The 26,745-nt window shown below is 39.9% G+C and overlaps 1 protein-coding gene across 4 annotated transcripts in view; it reads right to left on the bottom strand.

The window, feature by feature from the left end:
* NUBPL (nucleotide binding protein like) overlaps positions 1-26,745 on the bottom strand; it is a 232,337-nt gene that overhangs the window by 160,308 nt on the left and 45,284 nt on the right. For all 4 annotated transcript variants that reach the window (XR_001919904.1, XM_018066437.1, XM_018066436.1 and 1 more), the window contains exon 4: positions 19,026-19,116. Coding sequence is in view for 3 of the 4 variants with exons in the window: in XM_018066437.1 (XP_017921926.1) it covers positions 19,026-19,116 (91 nt within the window). In the remaining variant the exon portion in view is untranslated. The remainder of the gene's footprint in view (positions 1-19,025; positions 19,117-26,745) is intronic.

Raw genomic sequence — 26,745 nt, 5'->3', positions numbered from 1 at the left:
CAACAACATTCTGTATACTATACTCAGATTCAACCAATATTAGTGACTGATTGGATTCTGCCTTCTTTCCTCATCTTTCTCACCTGGCTCAATGCCACAATGCTACGTTCATTTTATTGGCCGGAAAGACTCAACAGAGAAATTTTAGTTTATTGCTGTTGCTTTTACAAATGATAATCAAAAATTATGTATGACAGAAATCAACTCTTTAAAAGAGAAGCTTATATGTCTACCATTATTGATTATTTGACGTCCACAGCTGACTACTTATACAGTCTTACTTATCATAAAGTTCAGCTCACTTCAGTCACTCAGTCATGTCTGACTTTTTGGAATCCAATGGACTGCAGCATGCCAGGCTTCCCTGCCCATCACCAATTCACAGAGCTTGCTAACACTCATGTCCATCGAGTCAGTGATGCCAGCCAACCATCTCATCCTCTGTCATCCCCTTCTCCTCCCACCTTCAATCTTTCCCAGCATCTGGGTCTTTTCCAATGAGTTGGTTCTTTGCATCAGGTGGCCAAAGTACTGGAGCTTCAGCTTCAGCATCAGTCCTTCCAATGAATATTCAGGACTGATTTCCTTTAGGATGGACTGGTTGGATCCCCTTGCAGTCCAAGGGACTCTCAAGAGTCTTCTCCAACACCACAGTTCAAAAGCATCAATTTTTTGGCGCTCAGCTTTCTTTATAAGTCCAACTCTCACATCCATACATGACTACTGGAAAAACCATAGCTTTCACTAGGCGGACCTTTGTCGGCAAAGTAATGTCTCTGCTTTTTAATACAGTCTCAGATTGGTCATAGCTTCTCTTCCAAGGAGCAAGTGTCTTTTCATTTAATGGCTGAAGTCACCATCTGCAGTGATTTTGGAGTCCAAGAAAATAAAGTCAGCCACTGTTTCCACTATTTACCCATCTACTTGCCATGAAGTGATGGGACCCGATGCCATGATCTTAGTTTTCTGAATGTTGAATTTTAAGCCAGCTTACTCACTCTCCTCTTTTTCACCCTCACCAAGAGGCTCTTTAGTTCTTGTTCACTTTCTGCCATAAGGGTGGTGTCATCTGCATATCTGAGATTATTGATATTTCTCCTGGAAATCTTGATTCCAGCCTGTGCTTCCTCCAGCCCAGTATTTCTCATGATGTACTCTGCATATAAGTTAAATAAGCAGGGTGACAATATACAGCCTTGACGTACTCCTTTTCCTATTTGGAACCAGTCTGTTGTTTCATGTCCAGTTCTAACCGTTGCTTCCTGACCTGCATATAGGTTTCTCAAGAGGCAAGTTAGGTGGTCTGGTATTCCCATCTCTCAGAATTTTCCAGTTTATTGTGATCCACACAGTCAAAGGCTTTGGTATAGTCAATAAAGCAGAAATAGACCTTTTCTTGGAACTCTCTTGCTTTTTCCATGATCCAGCAGATGTTGGCAATTTGATCTCTGGTTCCTCTGCCTTTTCTAAAACCAGCTTGAACATCTGGAAGTTCACGGTTCATGTATTGCTAAAGCCTGGCTTGGAGAATTTTAAGCATTACTTTAATAGCGAGTGAGATGAGTGCAATTGTGCGGTAGTTTGAGCATTCTTTGGCATTGCCTTTCATTGTTTTTCCATGGACCACATCAAAAGCAAATCAGAAAGAGGAAGAGGGGAGTGGTTAGGGCATTTAATTTCCTGACTTTCCCTCTGTAAGATGATCTTCGGCTGGCTGGGTACCTCTACCGAGTGTCAATGCTTCTCCCAAAGCAGCCATCTCTACAAGAACAGTCTCCTTTCAGGCTTAATATGCTCCCTCCTCTAACCTCCTCACGCCTAGGAGTAGTAACCACTATCAACAGTTACTACTTCAACTGTTATGAACAGTTATTATCTTACCTCTTGTGGTTTTCCCTCCCACACTTCTACAGATTTACAAATAGTCCCTCTCAAATAATTTGAAAAGCACACTTCTATGTTTTTGGTGAAAAGTGATCCCAGGAAACAGCTGCTTGAAATGTTGAGTTTGCTGTTGTTCAGTCATTCAGTCATGTCAGACTCTTTGCAATCCCATGGACTGTAGCATGCCAGGCTTCCCTGTCCTTCATTATCTTCTGGAGTTTGCTCAAACTCATGTTTGTCCATTGAGTCAGTGATGCCATCCATCCGTCTCATCCTCTGTCACCCCCTTTTCCTCCTGCCAATTTTTCTCAGCATCAGGGTCTTTCCCAATTATTAGCTGGCTCTTCGTATCAGGTGGCTGAAGTATTGGAGATTCAGCTTCTGCATCAGTCCTTCCAATAAATATTCAAGGTTGATTTCCTTTAGGATTAACTGGTTTGATCTCCCTGCTGTCTAAGGGACTCTCAAGAGTATTCTCTAGCACCAGAGTTTGAAAGTATTGATTCTTCAGCACTCAGCCTTCTTTATGGTCCAACTCTCACATCTGTTCATGACTACTGGAAAAACCATAGCATTGACTGTATGGACCTTTGTCTGCAAAGTGTTGTCTCTGCTTCTTAATATGCTAAGTTTATCACAGCTTTTCTTTGAAATGAGATTGAGATTACTCTAGAAACTCAGGAATAATCTCCACAGTGAGAGAAAATGGGGCCAAAGGTAATGCATTTAATGTTATAAAGATTAATGATTATACAAATCAGATGAAGGGCAAACTAGGAGATACTGTGGTGTGATACAAAATTTTATGGCAATTAGCCAGAATCATGGGGTATCCAGATATTTGGTTTAACATTATTCTGGGTGTGCCTGTGAGGGTGCTTCTGTGTAGGATTAACATTTGAATCAACAGACTGAATAAAGCAGATTACCCTCCCCAGTGTAGGTGAAGTCAAAGTTGCTTAGTCGTGTCCAACTCTTTGCAACCCCATGAATTATACGTACAGTCTGTGGAATTCTCTAGGCCAGCCCACTGGATGGGTAGCCTTTCCCTTCTCCAGGGGATCTTCCCAACCCAGGGATCGAGGGATCAAACCCAGGTCTCCCACAATGCAGGCGGATTCTTTACCAGCTGAGCCACAAGTGAAGCCCAAGAATATTGGAGTAGGTAGTCTATCTCATTTCCAACAGATTTTCCCGACCCAGGAATCGAACCGGGGTCTCCTGCACTGCAGGCAGATTCTTTACCAGCTGAGCTATCAGGGAAGCCCCTGTAGGGCAATGTACGTGGGCCTCATCCAATCCATTGAAGGCCTCAATAGAATAAAAACGCAGAGTTAGGGAGAATATCTTCTCTCTGCCAGTCCTCAGCCAGAACATCAGCCTTCTCCTGCCTCCAGACTCTGACTGAAATTCACACCATCAGCCTCCTAGTTCTCAAACGTGTGAACTTGGACTGAAACTATACCATCAGCTCTTCTGGGTCTCCAGCTTGCTGACTGCACATCTTGGGACTTCTTGGCCTTCTTAACCACATAAGTCAATTCCCTATTATCCATCTATCTATCTATATCTCCTGTTGGTTCTGTTTCTCTAAAGAATCCAGATTAATACAAGTGGCTATGGAACTTAACTGTTATGAAAAAAAAAAAAGGTGATTGTAAAATTGTGGACTCATCTGACTTCCTAGAGAGTACATAGGAAGGAAAAAGAAAAGCTATGAACATATCTTTGCTGCTGGCAATAAAAAAAAGTAACAGCAGTATTTACCCTATAAATACCCCCAGCCTCAGCACCCCGCCCCACCAACACACACTCACATGGAAAAACTATACATTTTCAGACACAGGACAACAGGAAGGAAGCCCACAATCCTTGAAAGAAGGGAAAGCAGAAGATGAGCCCTGCAACTGCCCTGGTTTACTGCCCTTGAAGTAGTTTTCAGACTGTGGCACAGGAAGGGGGAATTCAAACAAAGCCCAGTAACATGGTGAATTGAGAAAAAAATAATCAGAGTTAAGTGAAGCAAAGGCAGCAAGAATTTATGGGGCAGGATATCAGAGAGGAGGAAGCAACACAGAGAACTCCGAGAACTGCACAGGGGACCTGAGGAGTCGCTGTTGAGTATTCATCTACACATGAGTAAGAGGAAATTCTCTGGGACCAAGGAAAGAATCAGCAGAAAAACTGCAAACTGCACAGTTTCCCAAGATCACATATGGCTGGGAACATTTACTATGTTCCCACCAGCCAGAGAGGAAAGATTTACCAGGACATGGTAAAGTCCTCTGGAAGTAATCACAGTAGTATTGGGGTAAATAAGCCTTGGACTGAAGTCTGTTCTGGACCCACTCTAAGTTTAAAAGTTATCCTCAAAGAATCAAACTGATTCCAAATAACTTAATTATATATAACAGGAACTGGCAAACTTTTTTTTGTAAAGAATCAGACAGTAAATATTTTAGTCTCTTTTATATGGTTGGACCTCTTGAACTGGGCAATGTGTGTCAAGATATCCATGACAATTAAAACTATTTTCCTAAAACCATTCCCATTTATTGTATAAATAAACTAAGGCTTGGAGAATTTAAGTTAACTTGCTCAAAGTAAATGAAGGTAATAACATAGCCTGCAGTCAAGATCTGACTCCAACTCTCTCAAACTGTGAAATCCATGGTAACAATTCTGTATTACTATCTCCCTTGTAATAAGCCTTTTGCTATCCCAGTCTAACAGACGAATTTCATCACAGCATGAAAGTTGCTCAGTCGCGTCCGACTCTTTGCAATCCCATGGACTATACAGTCCATGGAATTCTCCTGGCCAGAATACTGGAGTGGGTAGCCATTCCCTTCTCCAGGAGATCTTCCCAACCCAGGGATCAAGCCCAGGTCTCCCACATTGCAGGTAGATTCTTTACCAGCTGAGCCACCAGGGAAGCCCAAGAATACTGCAGTGAGTAGCCTATCCCTTTTCCAGCAAGTCTTCCTGACCCAGGAATCGAACCAGGATCTTCTGCACTGCAGGCAGATTCTTTACCAACTGATGCTATCATCTTAATTGACGCATCCTCTGTCACTATCAACTACTTGTAATAACAGTGAAAGGCAGTGAGCATTTACTGGGAACCTTTAAATTCATTTTTTTACTTATTTTTTTATACAGCCTTCAAAGTTGTAGCCCTTGCCCATGGGCAGTAAATGGTGACATCAGAAATGGGGGTTGGATTAGTGAGATCCCAAAGCCTAACATCTTTCTACCACAGCACACTGTCTTAACAGCAGCACAAATCACAGGCCTCAGGGTGGTCCAAAATTGAGATAAGAAAAACTATGTCTCAAACCACAGAGAGGGATGAAGGAATGCAAGGGGGAAATTGAATGGCTATTTGGGAGGGGAAAAGCTTCACTGTGAAGTATGATGTATTCTCTGTGCTTCTTGGCTCATTATCATTTCCATTTCCATTAAGGTCCAGTTTAATTCTATCAAATTCACAAAGACATTTTCTACTTCTCCTTGCCCTCTCTAGTCTCCTATACTCTCCAAAGCAATCATGTAATGGCATAGAATACATTATATTGCTATTTCTGAGTGTATATTAATCAAATTACAAGCAGCTTTGAGGACATCTTTTGTATTTTATAGTCTATATTCTAACATGACTGCAGTGTCTGTGTTGATAAAGATCATATTCAGGTATTATACTTTTGAAAAATTAATTAGAAATTTTTAAAAAATAGGTTATCAACTCCAGGTACCTTAATGCCAAAATAGTAAACAAAATAAATGGAGAGAAAAGTCCCAGTGCCACTCTACAGGACTTCTTAACAAAGAGCCACCTTTAAATAATATTTCCAGACTTCCGACACAACTAATTCATTTGCAAAGCACTCGCTTCCACATTACTTTAAAAAAGGAAGAAAAAAAATGCAGTCAATAATTTCCTGAAATCCATAACAAGCATTACTAAACCAGAAACCAAGAATTCTGACTTCTGGTTGAAGAATGTCCTACTAAACAAGCAAGTCTCCAAGTATACTCTCTGGTCCTCTAGAGATCCCACAAAGCCTTTCAGGTGATCCAAGAGGGTAAGACTATTTCCATAAAAGTAGTAAGATATCATTTGGCCTTCCACTCAGTCAACTTTTGCACTGATGGTCCAAAAGCAATGATGGGTACTAAAACTAATGACGCCTTAGCACAAATCAAGGCAATTGCATCAAATGTACTAGCAGTCATCAGACTCTCCCCCCACCATGAACTGCAGTAAAAATTAAGGCCAGCCCTGGATGAAGTAGTGAAATTTACTTATTAAATCTTGACCCTTGAGAACACACCTTTTTAAAATTCTGTGTGACAACACAGAAATTACATATACAGCATCTCTGCAGCACACAATTACACTCCTCCAGGGAAAGCACTTGTATAACTGTTTGAGCTATCAGCTAACTAGCTGTATTTTTCATGGACCACCATTTTTACTTGAAAGACAAACTTAGAGACCACACAGAGGACAAACCTGTGGCTGCCAAGGGGGAGAAGGGTAGGGAGGGAAGGAGTGGAAATCTGATTAACAAACTACCATATATAGAACTGATAAACAGCAAGGTCCCACTGTCAAGCACAAGGAACTATATTCAATATCCTGTGACAAACCATAATAGAACAGTGTATATGTATATACACACACACAGACACACACAAATCTATCTGAATCACTTTGATGTACAGCAGAAACACAAACATTATAAATCAACTATACTTCAATAACATAAATTTTAAAAATGAAACTACTACTTGTCAAATTTTGGTGTAGCATCAAAGAAAACCGACACTTATTTGAAATAACTACTAAAATATTATTGTCTTTTTCTAACTACATGTCTGTGTGAGGCTGGATTTTCCTCATATATTTCAGCCAAAATATTGCAACAGAACGAAAAACTAGTTATGAAAGTCAAGCAATTTTCTATTAGGTCAGACATATAAATGATTTACAAAAGTATAAAACAATGCCACTTTTCTCACTGATTTTTTACTTCAGAAAATACTTTTCATTAAAATGTTATTTGTTAATAAGTATGAGTTTGATGTTATTTTTAATGAATAAAGTTTTTTTTAATTTCTCAGTCTTAACTCTAAGTTGATAAATATCAGTAAATATAACCTCCTGTGTAGCTCAGCTGGTAAAGAATCCACCTGCAATGCAGGAGAGCCCAGTTTAATTGCTGGGTCAGGAAGATTCCCTGGAGAAGGGATAAGCTACCCACTCCAGTATTCTTGGGCTTCCCTGGTGGCTCAGATGGTAAAGAATCTGCCTGCAATGCAGGCGATCTGGATTCGATCCCTGGGGGTTGGGAAGATTCCACTGGAGGAGGGCATGGCAACCCACTTCAGCGTTTTTGCCTGGAGAATCCCCATGGACAGAAGAGCCTGGCAGACTACAGGCCATGGGGTCGCAAAGCATTGGACATGCCTGAGCGACTAAGCACAGCACACACATTAGCAAAAGCTGTGTGGCAACCTCAATCATTTTTAAGAGCATAAAAGGCCCCACAGACCAGAAAGTTTGAGAACTACTATGCTGTGTGCTGTGCGTTGTGCTTAGTCGCTCAGTCATGTCCGACTCTTTGTGACCAACACTCAGAAGAATATGAAGATAAGTAAACAGTTTATAATCTAAATATTTAAGATGAAAAAATACAAATTTGTGAGAAAAAAAATCTCACTTCATGTCTGGTCACACCCAGGGTTAGCATGTAAGGAGATGCTGCTGCTGCTGCTGCTAAGTCGCTTCAGTCGTGTCCGACTCTGTGCGACCCCATAGACGGCCGCCCACCAGGCTCCCTCGTCCCCGGGATTCTCCAGGCAAGAACACTGGAGTGGGCTGCCATTTCCTTCTCCAGTGCATGAAAGTGAAAAGTGAAAGGGAAGTCACTCAGTTGTGTCCGATTCTTAGCGGCCCCATGGACTGCAGCCTACCAGGCTCCTCCATCCACGGGATTTTCCAGGCAAGTGTACTGGAGTGGGGTGCCATTGTCTTCTCCAAAGGAGATGACTATCGTTTATTTTGGAGGAAACAGATAAGAGGAAAAGCCAACTCTAGGATAAAATTATAGATTCTCCAGAAAAATTCCCAACTCCCCACAGCCCTCCGTTATAACTACCATTTCCTATCTCTGCTTGGAATTACAAAGAAACAGAAGTGGGTAAAGAGGAAAGAGAAACGTCACAGAAATGAGACAAGCCTCAGGCACATTCTAACCAAAGGGCTGTGTTCGGGTGGAGATAGAAGGTGGTAGTTGACACTGTGATTTATAAGTGAAACATCCCATACATACTGCTCATGACAGAACATATCACCCATAGTCCCAATGGCCATTTTCAACAGAAATTTTAAAATAAACATAATTTTTCCATTATCTGTTTTCACTATGCCCAAGTCTTTTGCTCTTTCAAGCCTTATCAGGACCCAGGGCTGGCTGCATGCACTACCTCACAGGAAGGCTAGAAGGTCCTCTCCATCTCCATGATTCTCTGTTCACACCTCTTCGTACGTTACATTGTGGGCTGACATTTCCCGTCTCTCCCACTGTAAGCTCCTCAGGGATAGAGTTTACATCTTACTCATCTTTTTCCCCTGGAGCACAGCACAGTACCATTATAGTCATGCTCAGTTTCCCAATGATTTATTTCTCAGAGGCCAAATGTCAATATTTTATAAAATAAATTTCTTCAAGAAGCACAACACAAGTTGTGCACATTTACAAAACAGTAGTTTCATAAACTGAAAACAGAAATATTATCAAATTTAAAATAATTTTTGATTCTTATCTAATTTCAGTTCAGTTCAGTTCAGTCGCTCAGTCTTGTCCGACTCTTTGTGACCCCATGAACTGCAGCACGCCAGGCCTCCTTGCCCATCACCCACTCCCGGAGTTCACCCAAACTCATGTCCATCGAGTTGGTGATGCCATCCAGCCATCTCATCCTCTGTCGTCCCCTTCTCCTCCTGCCCCCAATCCCTCCCAGCATCAGAGTCTTTTCCAATGAGTCAACTCTTTGCATGAGGTGGCCAAAGTATCGGAGTTTCAGCTTGAGCATCAGTCCTTCCAAAGAACACCCAGGACTGATCTCCTTGCCTCTCTAAACATGTTGACCCCATGCAACCCCATGGACTTGCAACCCATGGACTGTAGCCTACCAGGCTCCTCCATCCATGGGATTTTCTAGGCAAGAGTGCCGGAGTAGGTTGCCATTTCCTTCTCCAGGGGATCTTCCTGACCCAGTGACTGAACCTAGGTCTCTCATATTGCAGGCAGATGCTTTACCTTCTGAGCCACCAGGGAAGCCCAAAAATATTGACCACTTCATCCTAAAGCTCCCCCTTGGCTTCCAGGATGCCATTTCTTCCTGCCTTATTCTTAGCTCTCTGGTCACTCCTTCTCAGTCTTTCTCTGATCACCTTAGGTTATTTCTCCAAAATTCTATTCTCACCCCATACAGTACTCCGATCTCTCTGAAATTCTTTTGGGTTACATTATCTAAATCAGGAATTCTCAACTCCAGCAGAAGTGACATTTCGGACCAGATAATAATTTATTGACTTCCCTAGTGGTTCAGTTGATAAAGAATTTGCCTGCAATGCAGGAGACCCAGATTCAATCCCATCCCCTGGAGAAGGAAACGGTAACCCACTCCAGTATTCTTGCCTGGAGAATTCCATGGACAGAGGAGCCTGGTGGGCTACAGTCCACGGGGTCACAAGAGTCAGACACAACGTAGTGACTAAACCACCACCAATGATTTATTATCATTGTGCTTTGTGCATTACAGGACATGTGCACTGCAGGATATCCAGCAGCATCTCTGGTGTCTGCCCACTAAATTCCCCCCAGTTACGACAATCAAAAACATCTCTAGTCATTTTTGACAGCACATTTTCATATTGGCTCTCCCTCCTTTTATCCTTCCTCAGTCCAGTTTTACTCCCTAGTAAGTTATTAGTGTGCAGGGCTCTGCTTTCTGGGGAATCCAGTTTTTCCAAGAAAAGTCTGTGGTTTGTATATTGCAAGGGAGATCCCAAAGCCCATCAAACTGCAAGCTGCGATTTCTGCTTTCTTTTCCTCAACTGAAATACCTCAGTGACAGAAGAATAAAATCAAAACTTACTGTCACTGCTTCCTCACTCACCATGTCTCCACACCTATTACAAATAACAATTTCCAGAATAAACAGTTTCAAAAAACGTCTTTATACTGATACATTCACATAATAATCTTTGTCCATGCACTATTTTCGCCTGGCAATGAAGACAGTCTGAGGAAAAGCAGGATGATGCATGCTGAGGTTCCAGTTCCTCTTCTTTTCCCAGGCTGCTCTGTCTCAGAGCAGGGACTGTGAACTCTGTCCTTTCCATCATGGCCCAAATTCAGGCCCCACAATCCTCTACCCCTTATAGCTAACCAGAGCTATACTCAACATTTTAAAGTTAAAATATGAGGCAAGAGTGGCACTGTCCTACCCACTGAAACAATGTGAGCAACCATTTCACTCCATGTAACATAATTCTCAAATGTCAAATTACTAACCATATAAGTTCTTTCTCTTTTTCTAAAAATGGAAAAAAGTGGTGTAAGAATCATTCATCTACAACAGAGACTAATGGCTAAGAAAATACCTTTAAACAGTCTACGTTATTCATTAAAAATATATATATTATGATTGCAAATTAAGTTACTCATATACCCAAAGTAGAAAATAGAGTATGCATCTAATGTACAAGAAATTTAACAGAAAACTTCTTCTTTTATTCAACTAAGATTGACTGAGCATCTACTATATAACCAAGTGTAAGTGAAACTAAGCCAGAAAGCCTCCGCTCTGTGGATGTGCTACTGTCCGGCAGAGGAGACAGAAAACATTAAGCAGATGACTTACCCTTGCCATTGCAGTAAGGAGAGTAAGGAGGGGGAGAAGGAGTCACAGAAGAATCATTAAAATTGAGACCTGATAGTAGAAATCAGTTGTGGAGGAGGGGTGGAAGACACTAGAAATGTAAGGTGTCTCAGGCAGAGAGAATATACTATGTGAGGGTCCTCAGCACTTCTGTGCTGGCATTTTTGAGAAACAGAGGCCACTGAGACTGGTATTCACCGAATAACAGAACAAGGTTATTGGAATTGAGGCAGTGGAAGTAAATAGAAGGCAGAGACCAAATCATAGAGGTGTTTATAACATTGATAATGTTACAAATGGTAATACAGGTAGCAATAACAATTTAAAATATAATAAGCTCTGTCACTTTTTGTGACACAAAAATATACTTTTTGGCTATAAATCATAACAACTTGTATACTAGTGAAGTTTCCAAACTGAACAACAGAGAAAGTTTACAGCTAAGCTTACTAAGTCTCCCAAATAAACCTCACAGTTCTATTTTCTCCCAGTTCTCTAATGATTGCTCTTTTACAGAGCAAGTTGATTCACTGGGTTGAGACCATAGACACACTGAAGAAACCCTATACTGTTAAGCCTAGTACAGTTAATATTGTCAAAAAATATACCTATTTTTTTCCCTTTTGTAACGGTGGTAAAACCTTTATAACATAAAATTTACCATCTTAATCATTAAGTGTACAATAGAGTGATATTAAATATAATGTTGTCCAACCATCACTACCATCCCTCTCCATAATTCTTTTCATCTTAAGAAACTGAAACTCTATCTCTACCAAACAATAATTCCCCATTTCCCTTCCCCCCGGCTCCTGGAAACTACCATTCTACCTTCTGCACTTATAAAACTGACTACTCTAAGTACCTTATGTAAGGGGAACCATACACTATTTCTCTTTTTATGACTGGTTTTACTTCATTTAGCATAACATCCTCATGATTCATCCATGTTTCAGGTTATGTCAGAATTATCTCTTTCAGTTCAGTTCAGTTGCTCCGTCGCACCAACTCTTTGCGACCCCACAAATCGCATCACGCCAGGCCTCCCTGTCCATCACCAACTCCCAGAGTTCACTCAGACTCATGTCCATCGAGTCCGTGATGCCATCCAGCCATCTCACCCTCAGTCGTCCCTTCTCCTCCTGCCCCCAATCCCTCCCAGCATCAGAGTCTTTTCCAATGAGTCAACTCTTCACATGAGGTGGCTGGAGTACTGGAGCTTCAGCTTTAGCATCATTCCTTCCAAAGAAATCCCAGGGTTGATCTCCTTCAGAATAGACTGGTTGGATCTCCTTGCAGTCCAAGGGACTCTCAAGAGTCTTCTTCAACACCACAGTTCAAAAGCATCAATTCTTCAGCGCTCAGCCTTCTTCACAGTCCAACTCTCACATCCATACATGACCACAGGAAAAACCAGAAGGCTGACTAATACTACATTGTATGTATACACCACATTTAAATTCATTCACTGATGGACACGTGGGTAGCTTCTGCATTTTACCTACTGTGGATAACGCTATGAACATGGGTATACAAAATCTATCCAATCTTAAAGAACAAGATGGCATTTCAATGCAGTACCCTGTATAGATGCATGCCACATAGACAAAATCTAGAGTGGAAGTGCAGAAAGAAAATGAAAAAGATGCTCATTTCATTATTTTTGTGTGTGTGTGAAAGTCGGTCAGTCATGTCCAACTCTTTTGCAACCCCATGAATTATACAGTGCATGGAATTCTCCAGGCCAGAATACTAACGTGGGTCCCTTCTCCAGGGGATCTTCCCAACCCAGGGATCAAACCCAGGTCTCCTACATTGCAAGTAGATTCTTAACCAGCTGAGCCACCAGGGATAACATGTCTAATTTCTCTTCTCTCTTGCTAGCCTGCAAATCCAGACCATCAAAACTTTTCATGCCTCTTAGTATAATTTCATTATTAAAGGCCTCTTGCCTTTTGCCCTGGAGTCCCCAATTCATGGATGAATTATTTCCCTTGTCTTCCACTTCAAAACTCATTTTACGTTCTGCTTTCACCAAACTCTTTTTCCATCTTAAACGCTTTACTTTCTGTTAGGTCAAAAAGAAAAAAAAAGGAGGAGTGGGGAGCATAGGTTTTGTTAAAATATTTCTCAAAGGTTTCTAAAGTAATCACTGAATTATTAAAGTAACTATGAATCAGCAATAATGTGTTCTGTTTTAAAAAGCAAAAATTCAGAGAATACATACATAAAAACTAGAGTATTACAAACAAAATTGCAAGCTATCCCTCCACAATACCTAATAATAGTTTCTTTTAATTTTCCTCATTTCAGAGAAGATACTGAAAATGTCCTGATAATGTTGAGAAATTCTAAAAATGATCAAAGATTAGGAAATAAGGGGGGAAAAAAAATCACATTTTTTTCCAGTCTGGGGTTAGACTAGAAAAGAGAATATGAACTGAGGTAGAAATCAGTAGGGAGCCAGTGTAGAACTCTGAGACCTCAGTCTTGTCTTCAGTAAACATCCCACTCCATTGTCCTGAATTCTTGGAATGTGTCTTTTGTCTGATAAATTATCAGCACTCAGATCCAGGGAAGGGAGTAATTAACTTCTGTTACATATTAAGTTCAGTTCAGTTGCTCAGTCCTGTCCGACTCTTTGGGACCCCATGGACTGTAGCACGCCAGGCCTCCCTGTCCATCACTAACTCCCGGAGTTTACTCAAACTCATGTCCATTGAGTCGGTGATGCCATCCAACCGTCTCATCCTCTGTCACCCCCTTCTCCTCCCACCTTCAATTTTTCCCAGCATCAGGGTCTTTTCAAATGAGTCAGTTCTTCGCATCAGGTGGCCAAAGTATTGGAGTTTCAGCTTCAACATCAGTCCTTCCAATGAATATTCAGGACTGATTCAATTTAGGATGGACTGGTTGGATCTCCTTGCAGCCCAAGGGACTCTCAAGAGGCTTCTCCAACACCATAGTTCAAAATCATCAATTCTTCAGTGCTTAGTTTTCTTTATAATCCAACTCTCACATCCATACATGACTACTGGAAAAACCATAGCTTCAAGTCCCCTGACTTCAGCCCTAACTCTTTCTGAGCACCATTCTTCTCCATGGTGAAATAGATATGAGTAAGTAAAGTAAAGTAAATGTCACTCAGTTGTGTCCGACTCTTTGCGATCCCATGGACTGCAGCCTTCCTTCATCCGTGGGATTTTCCAGGCAAGAATACTGGAGTGGGTTGTCATTTCCTTCTCCAGGAGATCTTCCCAACCCAGGGATCGAACCCAGGTCTCCCACGTTGTAGGCAGACACTTTACCGTCTGAGCCACCGGGGAAGTCTAAGAATCGCATTATTTAGGAGTGCACATGCCTCAATGGGGGCATCCCAGCTGCCTTAAACTGCCTGTGGCCTCAGCATCGATTCTGGATCAGGAAAATCCCCTGGAGAAAGGAAATGGCAACCTACTCCAGTATTCTTGCCTGGAGAATCCCATGGACAGAGGAGCCTGGCAGGCTACAGCCCATGGGGTCGCAAGAGTTGGACACAACTTAGCTACTAAACTACCACTGGTATTCTTGCCTGGAGAAATCCATGGAGAGAGGAGCCTGAAGGGCTAGAGTCCACAGCATCACAAAAAGTCAGATATGAACAAGTGCCTGACTATGCACACACAGCTACTAAAATACACTTGTTTGTTCTGTATATAAATAAAGCATTCTTCATCGATTTTATGTGCTACAGCCTTTAGCTAAGATGGTTTGCAGCAGAACAAGTAGAACTCCAAAAAAGAGGCTGCCTATTCTCCAGCTCAGAACTGGCAAAGAAAAAAGGAAAAGAGTTTTACCATACTAAAAAAAGTATTTAGTTCAGATTATTCAATGACCTGTGTAAGAAACAATAAGCCAAGTGAAGGGTGGACTTTTGTCTTGATAAAGTAGGGTGATAGGATTCCTTAAAGAACACAAATCTTATCTCTGAGATATTTTAAAGATAAAAGTGCCTAAAGCCAGAGTAAATCAAAATAAGATTTACAGATTAACAAGAATCACAAGGCTTCCCTGGTGGCTCAGGGAAAGCATCTGCCTACAATACGGGAGATCCAGGTTCAATCCCTGGGTAGAGAAGATCCTCTGGAGAAGGAAATGGCAACCCACTCCAGTACTCTTGCCTGGAAAATCCCATGGATGGAGGAGTCTGGTAGGCTACAGTCTATGGGGTCGCAAAGAGTCAGACTTGACTGAGAGACTTCACTTCATTTCTTCAAGATTCAATTAATAAGATTTCAAGATTCCTTCAACTCCTGATTCACACTTTGCCTTAATCTGGGCTTCCCTGGTGGCTCAGTGGTAAAGAATTCACCTGCCAATGCAGGAGACGTGGGTTCCATCCCAGGGTAGGGAAGAACCCTTGGAGAAGGAAATGGCAATTTACTTCAGTATTCTTGCCTAGGAAATCCCATGGACAGAGGAGCCTAGCAGGCTACACAGCCCATGGGGTCACAAAAGAGTTGGACACAATTCAGTGACTAAACAACAACAACAATTTAATATTGTAGGTATAAAACAGATTGTAAAGAAAATCCAGGAAGTCATCAAGAAAAGAGTCATTTCTATAACACTTTGATTATGCTATACATCCCAGAACCACCCTTTCCAAAGATAATCAGAGGAACTCTAGCATCAGATGAAACCCAAGAGTCCACAAGACAATGACCAGAAGAAGCAAATTATAAATGAGAAGCTCTCAGAGCTTTAACTCCTGCATCAGAATTTAATCATTCCAGTCAGTAACTTCAGTAACACCCCTAACTCTCTGCCTTGGAAGGAAAAAGGTAATTTCAGAAATAAGTAGAATTCACTCTCATTCTTTACGCACTTAAATTACCTTAAGAAAATTTAGTCACTTCTTGATAGTTCTTACTGGAGATGACTGCTATTATAAAAAGTCATTTGCCAAGCTGATTTTCCACATTTTCTCTGTCTCTTCTGTACACACATTCATTTCATAAGCTTGGAAAATGCTTATTAAGATAGAGAGAGCAGAATATTGTGACATGAGTGGAAAATCTATCCCCCAACAAAAAAAAAAAGGGAATCCTACTTAAAAAAAAAAGTCTCATAGTTAATCATTATTAACAAGCACTGTGTCATCCTCAATAAAATTACTTGACATTGCAATTTTAGTAACCTCTCTCCACAGGTCTTAAAATTTTTCCTACTCTATTAGTTAAATATACTATAAGACACTCTGCAGTAAAACTAAGTAGTACAAATTCACAACTGTGATAAAGTGAATTCATCATCATAAAACTGTGAAAGAAGGCAGATTTCTACCAATAAAAGCTAGTTGAGAAAGCTTAGTGAAAATCCTCAACAATAAAGAGTATTACATTAGTGAATTAACAGCACATTTCTGTGTGCAACTACCATGTAATATTTTCTTACAATTTCAACTGAAAATCTTCTTAGTCGATAATTTCTAGGAGTATAGTTTGGCTATACTATAATATGAAATCTGCATGTTATGTTATTTACAAACTTTAAAAAGAGAAAAATGACTGGTATTTGTTCTTTAGACAAAAAAAAAAAAAAAGCTTAACTCATGCTAAGATAATAATTTCTCAAACTACACATGGATTTTATTCTAAATTCCATTAGGTTCCCAAAGCAACTGGTCATTTGCAGCCATTATAATGTCAACCTGGTGAGGTTTTTTGTACAATACTCTCTCTACAAACTGGCTAGACTTTCCATTACCATAATTTTGCATACTGCATACCAACACAGAAAATCACTATTGTCATTTTAAGCTGATAGAAACATTTTCAGCCTAAGAAATCCAAAACTATTATAAACAAATTTTTCCTCAATTACTAAATTCACTTCTCTAGAAACAAATGTAAAATTTCCCTTGGTGATCAAGACTATAAAATATCATAAGAAGTATGGTTTTTCTATAATCTCCTCAAAAAGAAAAATATAAGAGAATGAATCTGCCAACTTTAACATGGAGTTTTAAAATTAACAAATTGATCAAAACTACATTACCATATGTCTGCTTAAATAATGAACAGAAAAAGACAATCCCGAAGTCCATTCCCTCTATGGTTGTGTAGCTAAGTCCAAGAATAGGGGAAACATTTATAAAGCTAAGATTCTGCTCACAGTTCTATCTCCCCAAAATCTGAACCACTGAAAACAAATCTTTTTTCTTACTGTTAATAAGATGATTTCATGCTGCACTGTGCTTTATTTAATAAACAGTAATGCAGGATAAATTAAAATGACAAAAACATAGAAAAGTCAAAATGATGCCAATTAGTACAATGGTAGCAGATTAAACCAATTTATAAGATGGGCTTTCAAGAATCCACACTCTTCTAAGTGAATGCCTTAATCGTTTGGTTTATTTCTTATGGGACTTGAGATCTGCTTGTCAACACACATTCTTTTCAGGCTTTCCAAGATTTCCAGTAGCTCGTTTTTACCAGAAAGTCTATTTAATGGCAGCCAATTTGCAAACATCAAATTTAAGAGTACAGCTACAGGAAAACAAGAAGAAAGAAATTAAAGTTCACTTCAAGTATTTATACTGGCATAGACTGAACAGACTACTTGAGAAAAAACTGCCACCAAGGGCTTCATTTTGCCATCACTCATCTGCTACGCGCCCTAGTGTTCGTGCTACTTTAATCAAGAGACAGACGTCAAGAGTCTATCATTTAAAGCACACAAATTCATTACTTCTTTGTGTAAGTTTGACATTTTGGCTCATGGCACATATTTGTAAACTAAGTATGCATTCCACTAAAAGGGCAAAGAACAAAGAAACTAGAATAAATTAACTTTCTTTTAAGTTTATATTTTCACAAAACAAGAAAACAGCTTAAGTGGGTGCTTGTAACGTAGGATGGCTAGGGTCACTGTTACCATCACTAGAGGCTTAAATTCCTTCAAAGTAATAGGAAGAATCCTCACTACCTGATAAGCGGCCGGTTATTCAGAACTTAACGCTGTAACTGATTTCGGTAACTACAGCACAAACAAAACCACCTTGGTGGTCGTTTAGTCGCTAAACTGTGTCCAACTCTTGGACCCCACGGACTGCAGCCTGCCAGGCTCCTCTGTCCATGGGATTCTCCAGGCAAGAATATTGGAGTCAGTTGCCGTTTCCTTCTCCAGGGGAGCTTTCTGGCCCAGGAATCGAACCTGGGTTTCCAGCATTGCAGGCAGATTCTTTAATGACTGAGCTATGAGGGAAGCCCATCTCAGCACAAAGGCACCTTAAATAGCAGATAATGTCTTACTACCTAACATTTAGTCACAACGACAAAAATAACACCTTCTGTTATGTACACAGAAAATTCAATAAAAACCCTTCAGTAAATACAGGCATTTTGTCCTAGATTCATGGAAAATAAAAGGTCCAATAAGAAATAAAATACATTATTCAATTTCATATGCTTACTATAGTCACAAATAAATTTTAATAGTGTCTTCACTCAAAACTATTTTTCAAGGAAAGTTACCAGTTGTTTCAATTTTTCTTTTTTTGAGCATAGAATTTCCTTGTTCTTAAAGCTTTATATTTAATAGTTTTGTAAGAAAATATAATAACAACAGCTATAAATATTAAAGATTTATTCAAAAAATTACTCTGTCCTATTATTGATGGCAATGAAGGCTGGGGAGAGAAATTAATTTTTTCAAAAACAATTTAAAATAAATAGAACAAAAATCTGATCAGAGAAAATAATTTTCAGCTCTTCTAACAAATATATTAGATACTTTCTATTCAAATACCCCCATACATCCACACATTTTATATACAAAGATGATGATGAGCTAAATTTGACCATGTACAGTGTGCCAAGCACTGTGTTTTCATATGCACTACACTTAGAGCAATTTTGTAGTTAAGCAGTTACACATAGCAATTCTATCTGGTAAGTACAATTGTTTAACCCTATTTTACACATGGGGGCATTTAGGCACAATGAGGTTGAACAAGTCATTCAAAGCTACACTGTTAATCAGTGACAGAGCCAGAATTCAAACCCAGACAGTCTGGCTCCATACCTTACATTGCAGTGTGCATAAGGTATACATGGTATGTGGCACAATGCCTGACACCCAGCAGGTACTAAATAAAAGTGTAACTATATTGTCATACTCTTTATCTCTTCTTTACTTACTCTGTGATAATTCTGGATTGCCTTTCAGATTCATCATCTTTGGAATTGAAGGGCCATACACATCCGCATCTAACAAACCAACAGCCTTTGACTGTAAGAAAACAGAGTTGACCATAAGATTTCCCCACTCTTCATCAAAGATAAGGTGCACAGCAACAGTGAGTCTAACTACAGAGAAGCTAATTCGGAAAATATTTCAAAATCATAACCTAAACTTTTAAAGCAAACATAAGGTAAAAGAACATAAACTGCTCAGTGTAAATATTTTTTGTTGGTTTACTAATCTCTTCCAGATAACTGACCAAAGAAATCCACTGCACACACTTTAAACACTGTGGTTCGGATCTCCCATACAGTCACAAACAGACTAAGATTTTTTGATCTGAGAACTAACAAATTACATGCACACAATGTTAAAATAATGGTTTACAACAGCAAACATAACCCCAGGAAGATGGAGCATTAACTTTTGGAAAGACTATCTAACACACCAAAGAATACAAAATGAGGGGAGAAAATCATGGAAACAAGACCATAATTAAAGCAAGTGAGGAATTCTGATGCAAATCTGGCATGCAAATGCTAATGAGGATAGTGGCAGACATAATACAGAGGCAAGCTCTTATGTGCAAGTCACGGTAGAACACCCAAAGTCTTTCAGAGGATTCATAAACAACCAAAACCGATTTCTTTGATGATTTATGCAGCTGCCCAAGAGCAGAATATCTGATCGGTCTCTTCACTAGCTGACAGTTAATCAGCAGATTAACAAAAAAAGACAAACAAAATTCACTATCTCTAAATAGGTCTTTTTTTCTTCTCCCCCTACCACCTCCCTGCTCTTTCTCCTTTCACAGATTAAATCAATTTGTTACTGGTTTTTCTCATATACAAGCAAACAGAATGCTAATACTAACACGTGCTTTTGAGTTCTGTTTCCCCAGGACATACAACTCACCCAGTTCTCTCCCTGTATGCTGGCAAGATAAAATTCTTTAAACTCTCAAAACTTTTTAACACTAAACAATCTCTCATTTTCTGTTATCTACCTATTTCCAGACACAAAATTACTTTTTAAACCTGTCTGGTTCTTATAAATTGACAAAATAAGGTACATTCAAATTTATGCCCCTAACTTTGACTCAAATGGCAGTTGTAAGAAAATTATTTAATATCCCTCTGTGACTCACAGAAGCTAAGGGACTCGAGATTACTATCTATCTCTCAGTTTACTGTAAAATAAATGAAAAAGGAGGAAGAATACATTACCTTTAATAGAATGGTGATATATAAAAACTGGGTTTAACACTTAAAAAAATCATTTTGAATGTTAGTTTCTAGCTTTCTCGTCAAAAGTAGGTATAAGACCACCTTACACAGTTACTATGAGGAGTCAGTGAGAACTGTAAATAAAATCCTTAGCAGAGTGCCAGGACCCAGAAGGAATTCAAGTGGTAGGGAGATATAATCAGGAAAAGTCTAGATGTTTCTTTGGGTGATTTAGGATGGCATGTGTTTAGAGATTCTGATTTCTCTACAGAGCTGGCTGTGGAAGCCTACTTTATCCAGGTTCTTAATGTAACATTTCTGATTAACCTTCTTCCGTCCTTCCCTCTCCTCCCTCCTTCCCTCTGTCCCTCTCTTACTTTCCTCTCTTCCTACTGGTCTTCATACCTTTCTCTCCTCTGTTTCCTTTTTGATGTATGTAAGCACTGGCTGGATGGCATCACCGACTCGATGGACATGAGTTTGAGTAAACTCCGGGAGTTGGTGATGGACAGGGAGGCCTGGCGTGCTGCAGTTCATGGGGCTGTGCAAAGAGTTGGACACGACTGAGCGACTGAACTGAACTGGAGCACCGGTACTAAATTCAGGTCAGTTAGTAGCTTTAAAAAGGTAGAACATTCAACGAGAAATTCTGACCCAATTTAACTCCTTTTTAAACCACAAACAAAAGAATTCAGTTGAATTGAAAATAGGAGTAAATTCACTATGGATAAAAAGATTTTCAAACCTAACAAATCGGGATAACTGTTAACTATTATCTCTGGGTCTGCTAATATTATAACTATCACCTCTTTTCCATATCTTTTCTGTGACACCTACAAAACTAAATGCTACCATAAAATAATAATAATGCCAATTAAAACAAAAAACATTCTAAGATTCTTTGTCCTTGCTCTCATTTATATTAACATTGGTTTTAAAGTAACTGGAAAGGGTTAGGTCCCAGGTTTCAAATTAATCTTCTAAAAATACTTGTCAAGTAAAAGAACTTAGTTTTCTAAGTTTATGTTTTCAAGAAACAAGAAAACAACGAAGTGGGTGCTTGCAATATAAGATTGCCAGCTCAATTTTATCATCACTAGATCTTTAAGTTTCCTTCAAAATGTTAGGGAGAATCTATTTATCATCTATCTGTCCTGTCTTCTAGAAGAAAACTATGCTTGTCTACAAGTGAGCCCTTGGCATCATGGGTTAAAACAAAACTGAAAACCTGCTCTAAAATTTGCTGTGGTAGGAATGGATTTTGCATATATACCTAGATTGCTGCTAATACACATTATCACATAAGAATAAAGAGGGTAGGGAGGGAGATCACAAGAAGTTAATTTCTTCTGCTTCCTAGAGGATGGAACTAAGAATAATAGAAAATCCTCTACAAGTCTCTACTGACTGACTAAATTTAGTACTAATTTACATTTAGTACTAAATTTAGTACTAATTTACATTTAGTACTAAATTTAGTACTAATGCTTACATGTATCAGAAAGAAAACAGGGAAGCCAAGGTATTCAGACAGGAAGGAAGAGGGCAGGACATCACTGTTCAAAGAATGACACCACCATGAAAAACAAGAGGATAAGACCAAAACAGGTTAGAACCTACTAGGCTCAAGATGGAGAAGATTCGACTTCCAGGAGACCTTGAGCCACACTATATGCTCACTGTAATACATCTGCATATGCTAAATATACACCCACAGGTGCCAAGACAGTTCGGAAGCCAATTATAAAAGGCCCAAAAGTGGGTGGTGCCCCATCTCCTGAAAATCCCCACTCCTTCTCTAAGATGGTTAGACTATTCCTGCTACTCCTCGTTTGTTAAATCCTCTCCAACCAACTCTTTGCAACCACAGGGACTACAGCCCGCGAGGCTCCTCTGTCAGTGGGATTTTCCATGCAAGAATACTGGAGTGGGTTGCCATTTCCTTCTCCAGGGGACCTTCCTGAGCCAGGGGTCACACCCCCATCTCCTGCATTGGTGGGCGGATTCTCTACCTCTGAGCCACCATAGAAGCCCATAAAAACTAAATTCGCAGACCACTAACCATCTGACACAGCCAAGCTCCGCTCTCACTTTCAAAAGGACTCCATGCCCTGGGGTCACCTCTTACCTTCTAAAAAGAGTATGAGTGTGTGTATTAGTAGATCAGTCATGTCAGACTCTTTGAGATCCCATGTACAGTAGCCCACCAGGCTCCTCTGTCCATGGATTCTCCAGGGGAGTAGGTAGCCATTCCCTTCTCCAGGGGATCTTCCCGACCCAGGGATCGAACCTGGATCTCCTGCATTGCAGGCAGATTCTTTACCATCTGAGACACCAGAGAAGCCCCTCAAAAGAGTGTGTCTCTCTAAATAAACCTGCTTTCATTTTACTATGGCTAGCACTTGGAACTCTTCCCTGCACAAGGCCAAGGACCCTCACTTGGCAGCCCATCCCAGGTACTCAGTCAAGACCTGGGACATGACCATCCTCTCACACCCCATTTTTCCTGCAATATACAATGGTCACTAGAAAGAGAGAAAAGAAAAAGAGGGGCACAGGGAAGCAGGAAGGAAGGATGGAGGAAAGTTAATCAACAATGTTGTATTAAGAACCTATATAAACTAGGCTTCCACAGCCAGCTCTGTGGACAAATCAGAATCTCTAAAAACATGCCATCCTAAATCACCCAAAGAAACACCTAGACTTTCCCTAATTATATCTCCCCACCACCTGAATTCCTGCTGGGTGCAAGGCACTTTAAGGATTTTATTTACAGTTCTCATTGACTCCTCATAGCAACCGTGTAAAGTGGTATTATACCTACTTTTGATGAGGAAGGTAGAAACTAACACTCCAAATGATTTTTTTTAACTACTCCTCCTTAGAATGAAGCAGAATGGAAAATTAAACACAAAAATACCAACCACATAAAACTCCACCATAACTTGAACATGACTTATTTACAGAAGACTTAGATTAAAAAACAGGAGTTGGCATGATTCTCCTGACAAGGCCAAATAATAGAAACTATTTTAAGCCTTGTGGATCATTTGATCTGATAGTATTGAACAGTGCCACTGTAGCACCAAAGCAACTATCAGTTCAGTTCAGTTCAGTCGCTCAGTCGTGTCTGACTGTTTGCGACCCCATGAATCGCAGCACGCCAGGCCTCCCTGTCCATCACCAACTCCCGGAGTTCACTCAGGCTCACGTCCATCGAGTCCGTGATGCCATCCAGCCATCTCATCCTCTGTCGTCCCCTTTTCCTCCTGCCCCCAATCCCTCCCAGCATCACAGTCTTTTCCAGTGAGTCAACTCTTCACAAGAGGTGGCCAAAGTACTGGAGTTTCAGCTTTAGCATCATTCCTTCCAAAGAAATCCCAGGGCTGATCTCCTTCAGAATGGACTGGTTGAGTCAGAATGGCTGCGATCCAAAAATCTGCAAGCAATAAATGCTGGAGAGGGTGTGGAGAAAAGGGAACCCTCCTACACTGTTGGTGGGAATGCAAACTAGTACAGCCACTATGAAGAACAGTGTGGAGATTCCTTAAAAAATTGCAAATAGAACTACCTTATGACCCAGCAATCCCAATTCTGGGCATACACACCGAGGAAACCAGAATTGAAAGAGACACATGTACCCCAATGTTCATCGCAGCACTGTTTATAATAGCCAGGACATGGAAACAACCTAGATGTCCATCAGCAGATGAATGGATAAGAAAGCTGTGGTACATATACACAATGGAGTATTACTCAGCCGTTAAAAAGAATTCATTTGAATCAGTTCTGATGAGATGGATGAAACTGGAGCCAATTATACAGAGTGAAGTAAGCCAGAAAGAAAAACACCAATACAGTATACTAACACATATATATGGAATTTAGGAAGATGGCAATGACGACACTGTATGCAAGACAGGAAAAAAGACACAGATGTGTATAACGGACTTTTGGACTCAGAGGGAGAGGGAGAGGGTGGGATGATTTGGGAGAATGGGAATTCTAACATGTATACTGTCATGTAAGAATTGAATCGCCAGTCCATGTCTGACGTAGGGTGCAGCTTGCTTGGGGCAGGTGCATGGGGATGACCCAGAGAGATGTTGTGGGGAGGGAGGTGGGAGGGGGGTTCATGTTTGGGAACGCATGTAAGAATTAAAGATTTTAAAATTTAAAAAAAAAAAAATAAAAATAAAATAAAATTGCAAAAAAAAAAAGAATGGACTGGGTGGATCTCCTTGCAGTCCAAGGGACTCTCAAGAGTCTTCTCCAACACCACAGTTCAAAAGCATCAATTCTTCGGCACTCAGCCTTCTTCACAGTCCAACTCTCACATCCATACATGACCACAGGAAAAACCATACCCTTGACTAGACAGACTTAGTCGGCAAAGTAATGTCTCTGCTTTTGAATATGCTATCTAGGTTGGTCATAACTTTTCTTCCAAGGAGAAAGCGTCTTTTAATTTCATGGCTGCAGTCACCATCTGCAGTGATTTTGGAGCCCAAAAAAAGAAAGTCTGACACTGTTTCCACTGTTTCCCCATCTATTTCCCATGAAGTGATGGGACCGGATGCCATGATCTTCGTTTTCTGAATGTTGAGCTTTAAGCCAACTTTTTCACTTTCCTCTTTCACTTTCATCAAGAGGCTTTGTAGTTCCTCTTCACTTTCTGCCATAAGGGTGGTATCATCTGCATATGTGAGGTTATTGATATTTCTCCTGGCAATCTTGATTCCAGCTTGTATTTCTTCCAGTCCAGCGTTTCTCATGAGCTACTTTGCATATAAGTTAAATAAACAGGGTGACAATATACAGCCTTGACGTACTCCTTTTCCTATTTGGAACCAGTCTGTTGTTCCATGTCCAGTTCTAACTGTTGCTTCCTGACCTGCATACAGGTTTCTCAAGAGGCAGGTCAGGTGGTCAATAGACAACATGTAAACACAAATGAGCATGGCTGTGTACTATAAAACTTCATTTAGAAAAACAGACAGGATTTAGTCCATGGGTCATAGTTTGCCAACAGTGATTTTAAAAATAAACTTTTTCATGACAAAGTTATTCAGCTGCCCAACAACCTAATTTTGGTGAAGCCAAGAGCAGGCAAGACACAGTCATCTCTCATGGTGTCAGAGGAGCTACCTCAGTAAAGATTTACTTCCTCATCTTTAATTAGCTAGTTTTTAAAAATAATAAGGAGCACATTTTTTAGGCTGTTTCATTGGAACTTAGTATGTCTTGTTTTGATTTTATCGAGTGCAGATAAATCAGTGTCCATTAAATAGAAACTCCAAAGCCTGTATTAATTAAAGTATACTGTACTTTGATCGTGGCACAGCTACCAACCTGATAAAATTACCACAGCTACAAAAATCAGCTGAAAAATATCTTCAAGTCTAGAATTCAATAATGTTCAAAAGATGCAAAATAAACTTTGTTTTTCAAAATTTACACCATTATTTTTCTATAGGCTCCTATTTTAAGTGTACGAACAGTTTCAATTTAAACTTTCAACAGTTTTACACTGTAGGAAAATAAATGAGCAAGGTAGAGGTTACAAAATAAATATATGCAACTGATTGTTCAACTAAGTTTTATGATGCCTTTCCGCCTCACTCCTCCTAAAATAATTATATTTAGTCAAGAAAGGTCCAATTAAGATTTCTTCCATTACAGCCAGGCCCAAAAGAATAATAACTACAAAAGCCTCATCAAATACACACCAAAGGAAATGATTATTAGCAAAAAAAAAAAAAAAAAAACCTGTAAATGCACTGTTGTAAGGTGAGCTTTCCAGGTGGTTCAGCGGTAAAGAACCTGCCTGCCAAGCAGGAGACGTGAGCTTGCTCCCTAGTTCAGGAAGATCCCCTGGAGAAGGAAATGGCAACTCACTCCAGCATTCTTGCCTAGGAAATCTAATGGACAGAGGAGCCTGAGGGACTACAGTCCATGGGGTCACAAAAGAATTGAACACGACTTAGTGGCTAAACAACAACTATTATAAAGTAGAACTGCCATCATAAACTTAACCTAATATGTTGGTACCTAATATTATACCCTTTCTCTGACTCTCCTGCAGTACTCAAACTCTAGCAGACAACAAAAACATAACACATCAAACCCCAAGATACTACTTAGATTTTTGGATTTATTTCTTTATAATTCACAATACCCTGTGAGAGCTAGACAAGGCGGCAGAATTATTCAGAGTGATTATAATGTTTCATTACCGCTGCATGAAAGCTACAATTTGAGAGCCTACAAGTCCTGTTTTGTGTGTGTGTTGGATTTCAAAGCCTCCAGCAATAAATTTGATAGTGCTTTGTTCTTCCAACAGAATTATTACTGAAGAAGATTGCAAAGCTTCATGATGATCTTTTTATCCATGACATCTGCTAATAGAACCCATCAAAACAACATCTTAGAGTGGTCTACCTGATTATTT

This window comes from Capra hircus, chromosome 21, assembly GCF_001704415.2.
Source record: "Capra hircus breed San Clemente chromosome 21, ASM170441v1, whole genome shotgun sequence".
Taxonomy (NCBI): Eukaryota; Metazoa; Chordata; class Mammalia; order Artiodactyla; family Bovidae; genus Capra; species Capra hircus.
The sequence above is the reverse complement of the archived record's forward strand: the minus strand, read 5'-3'. Positions and strand labels throughout refer to the sequence as shown.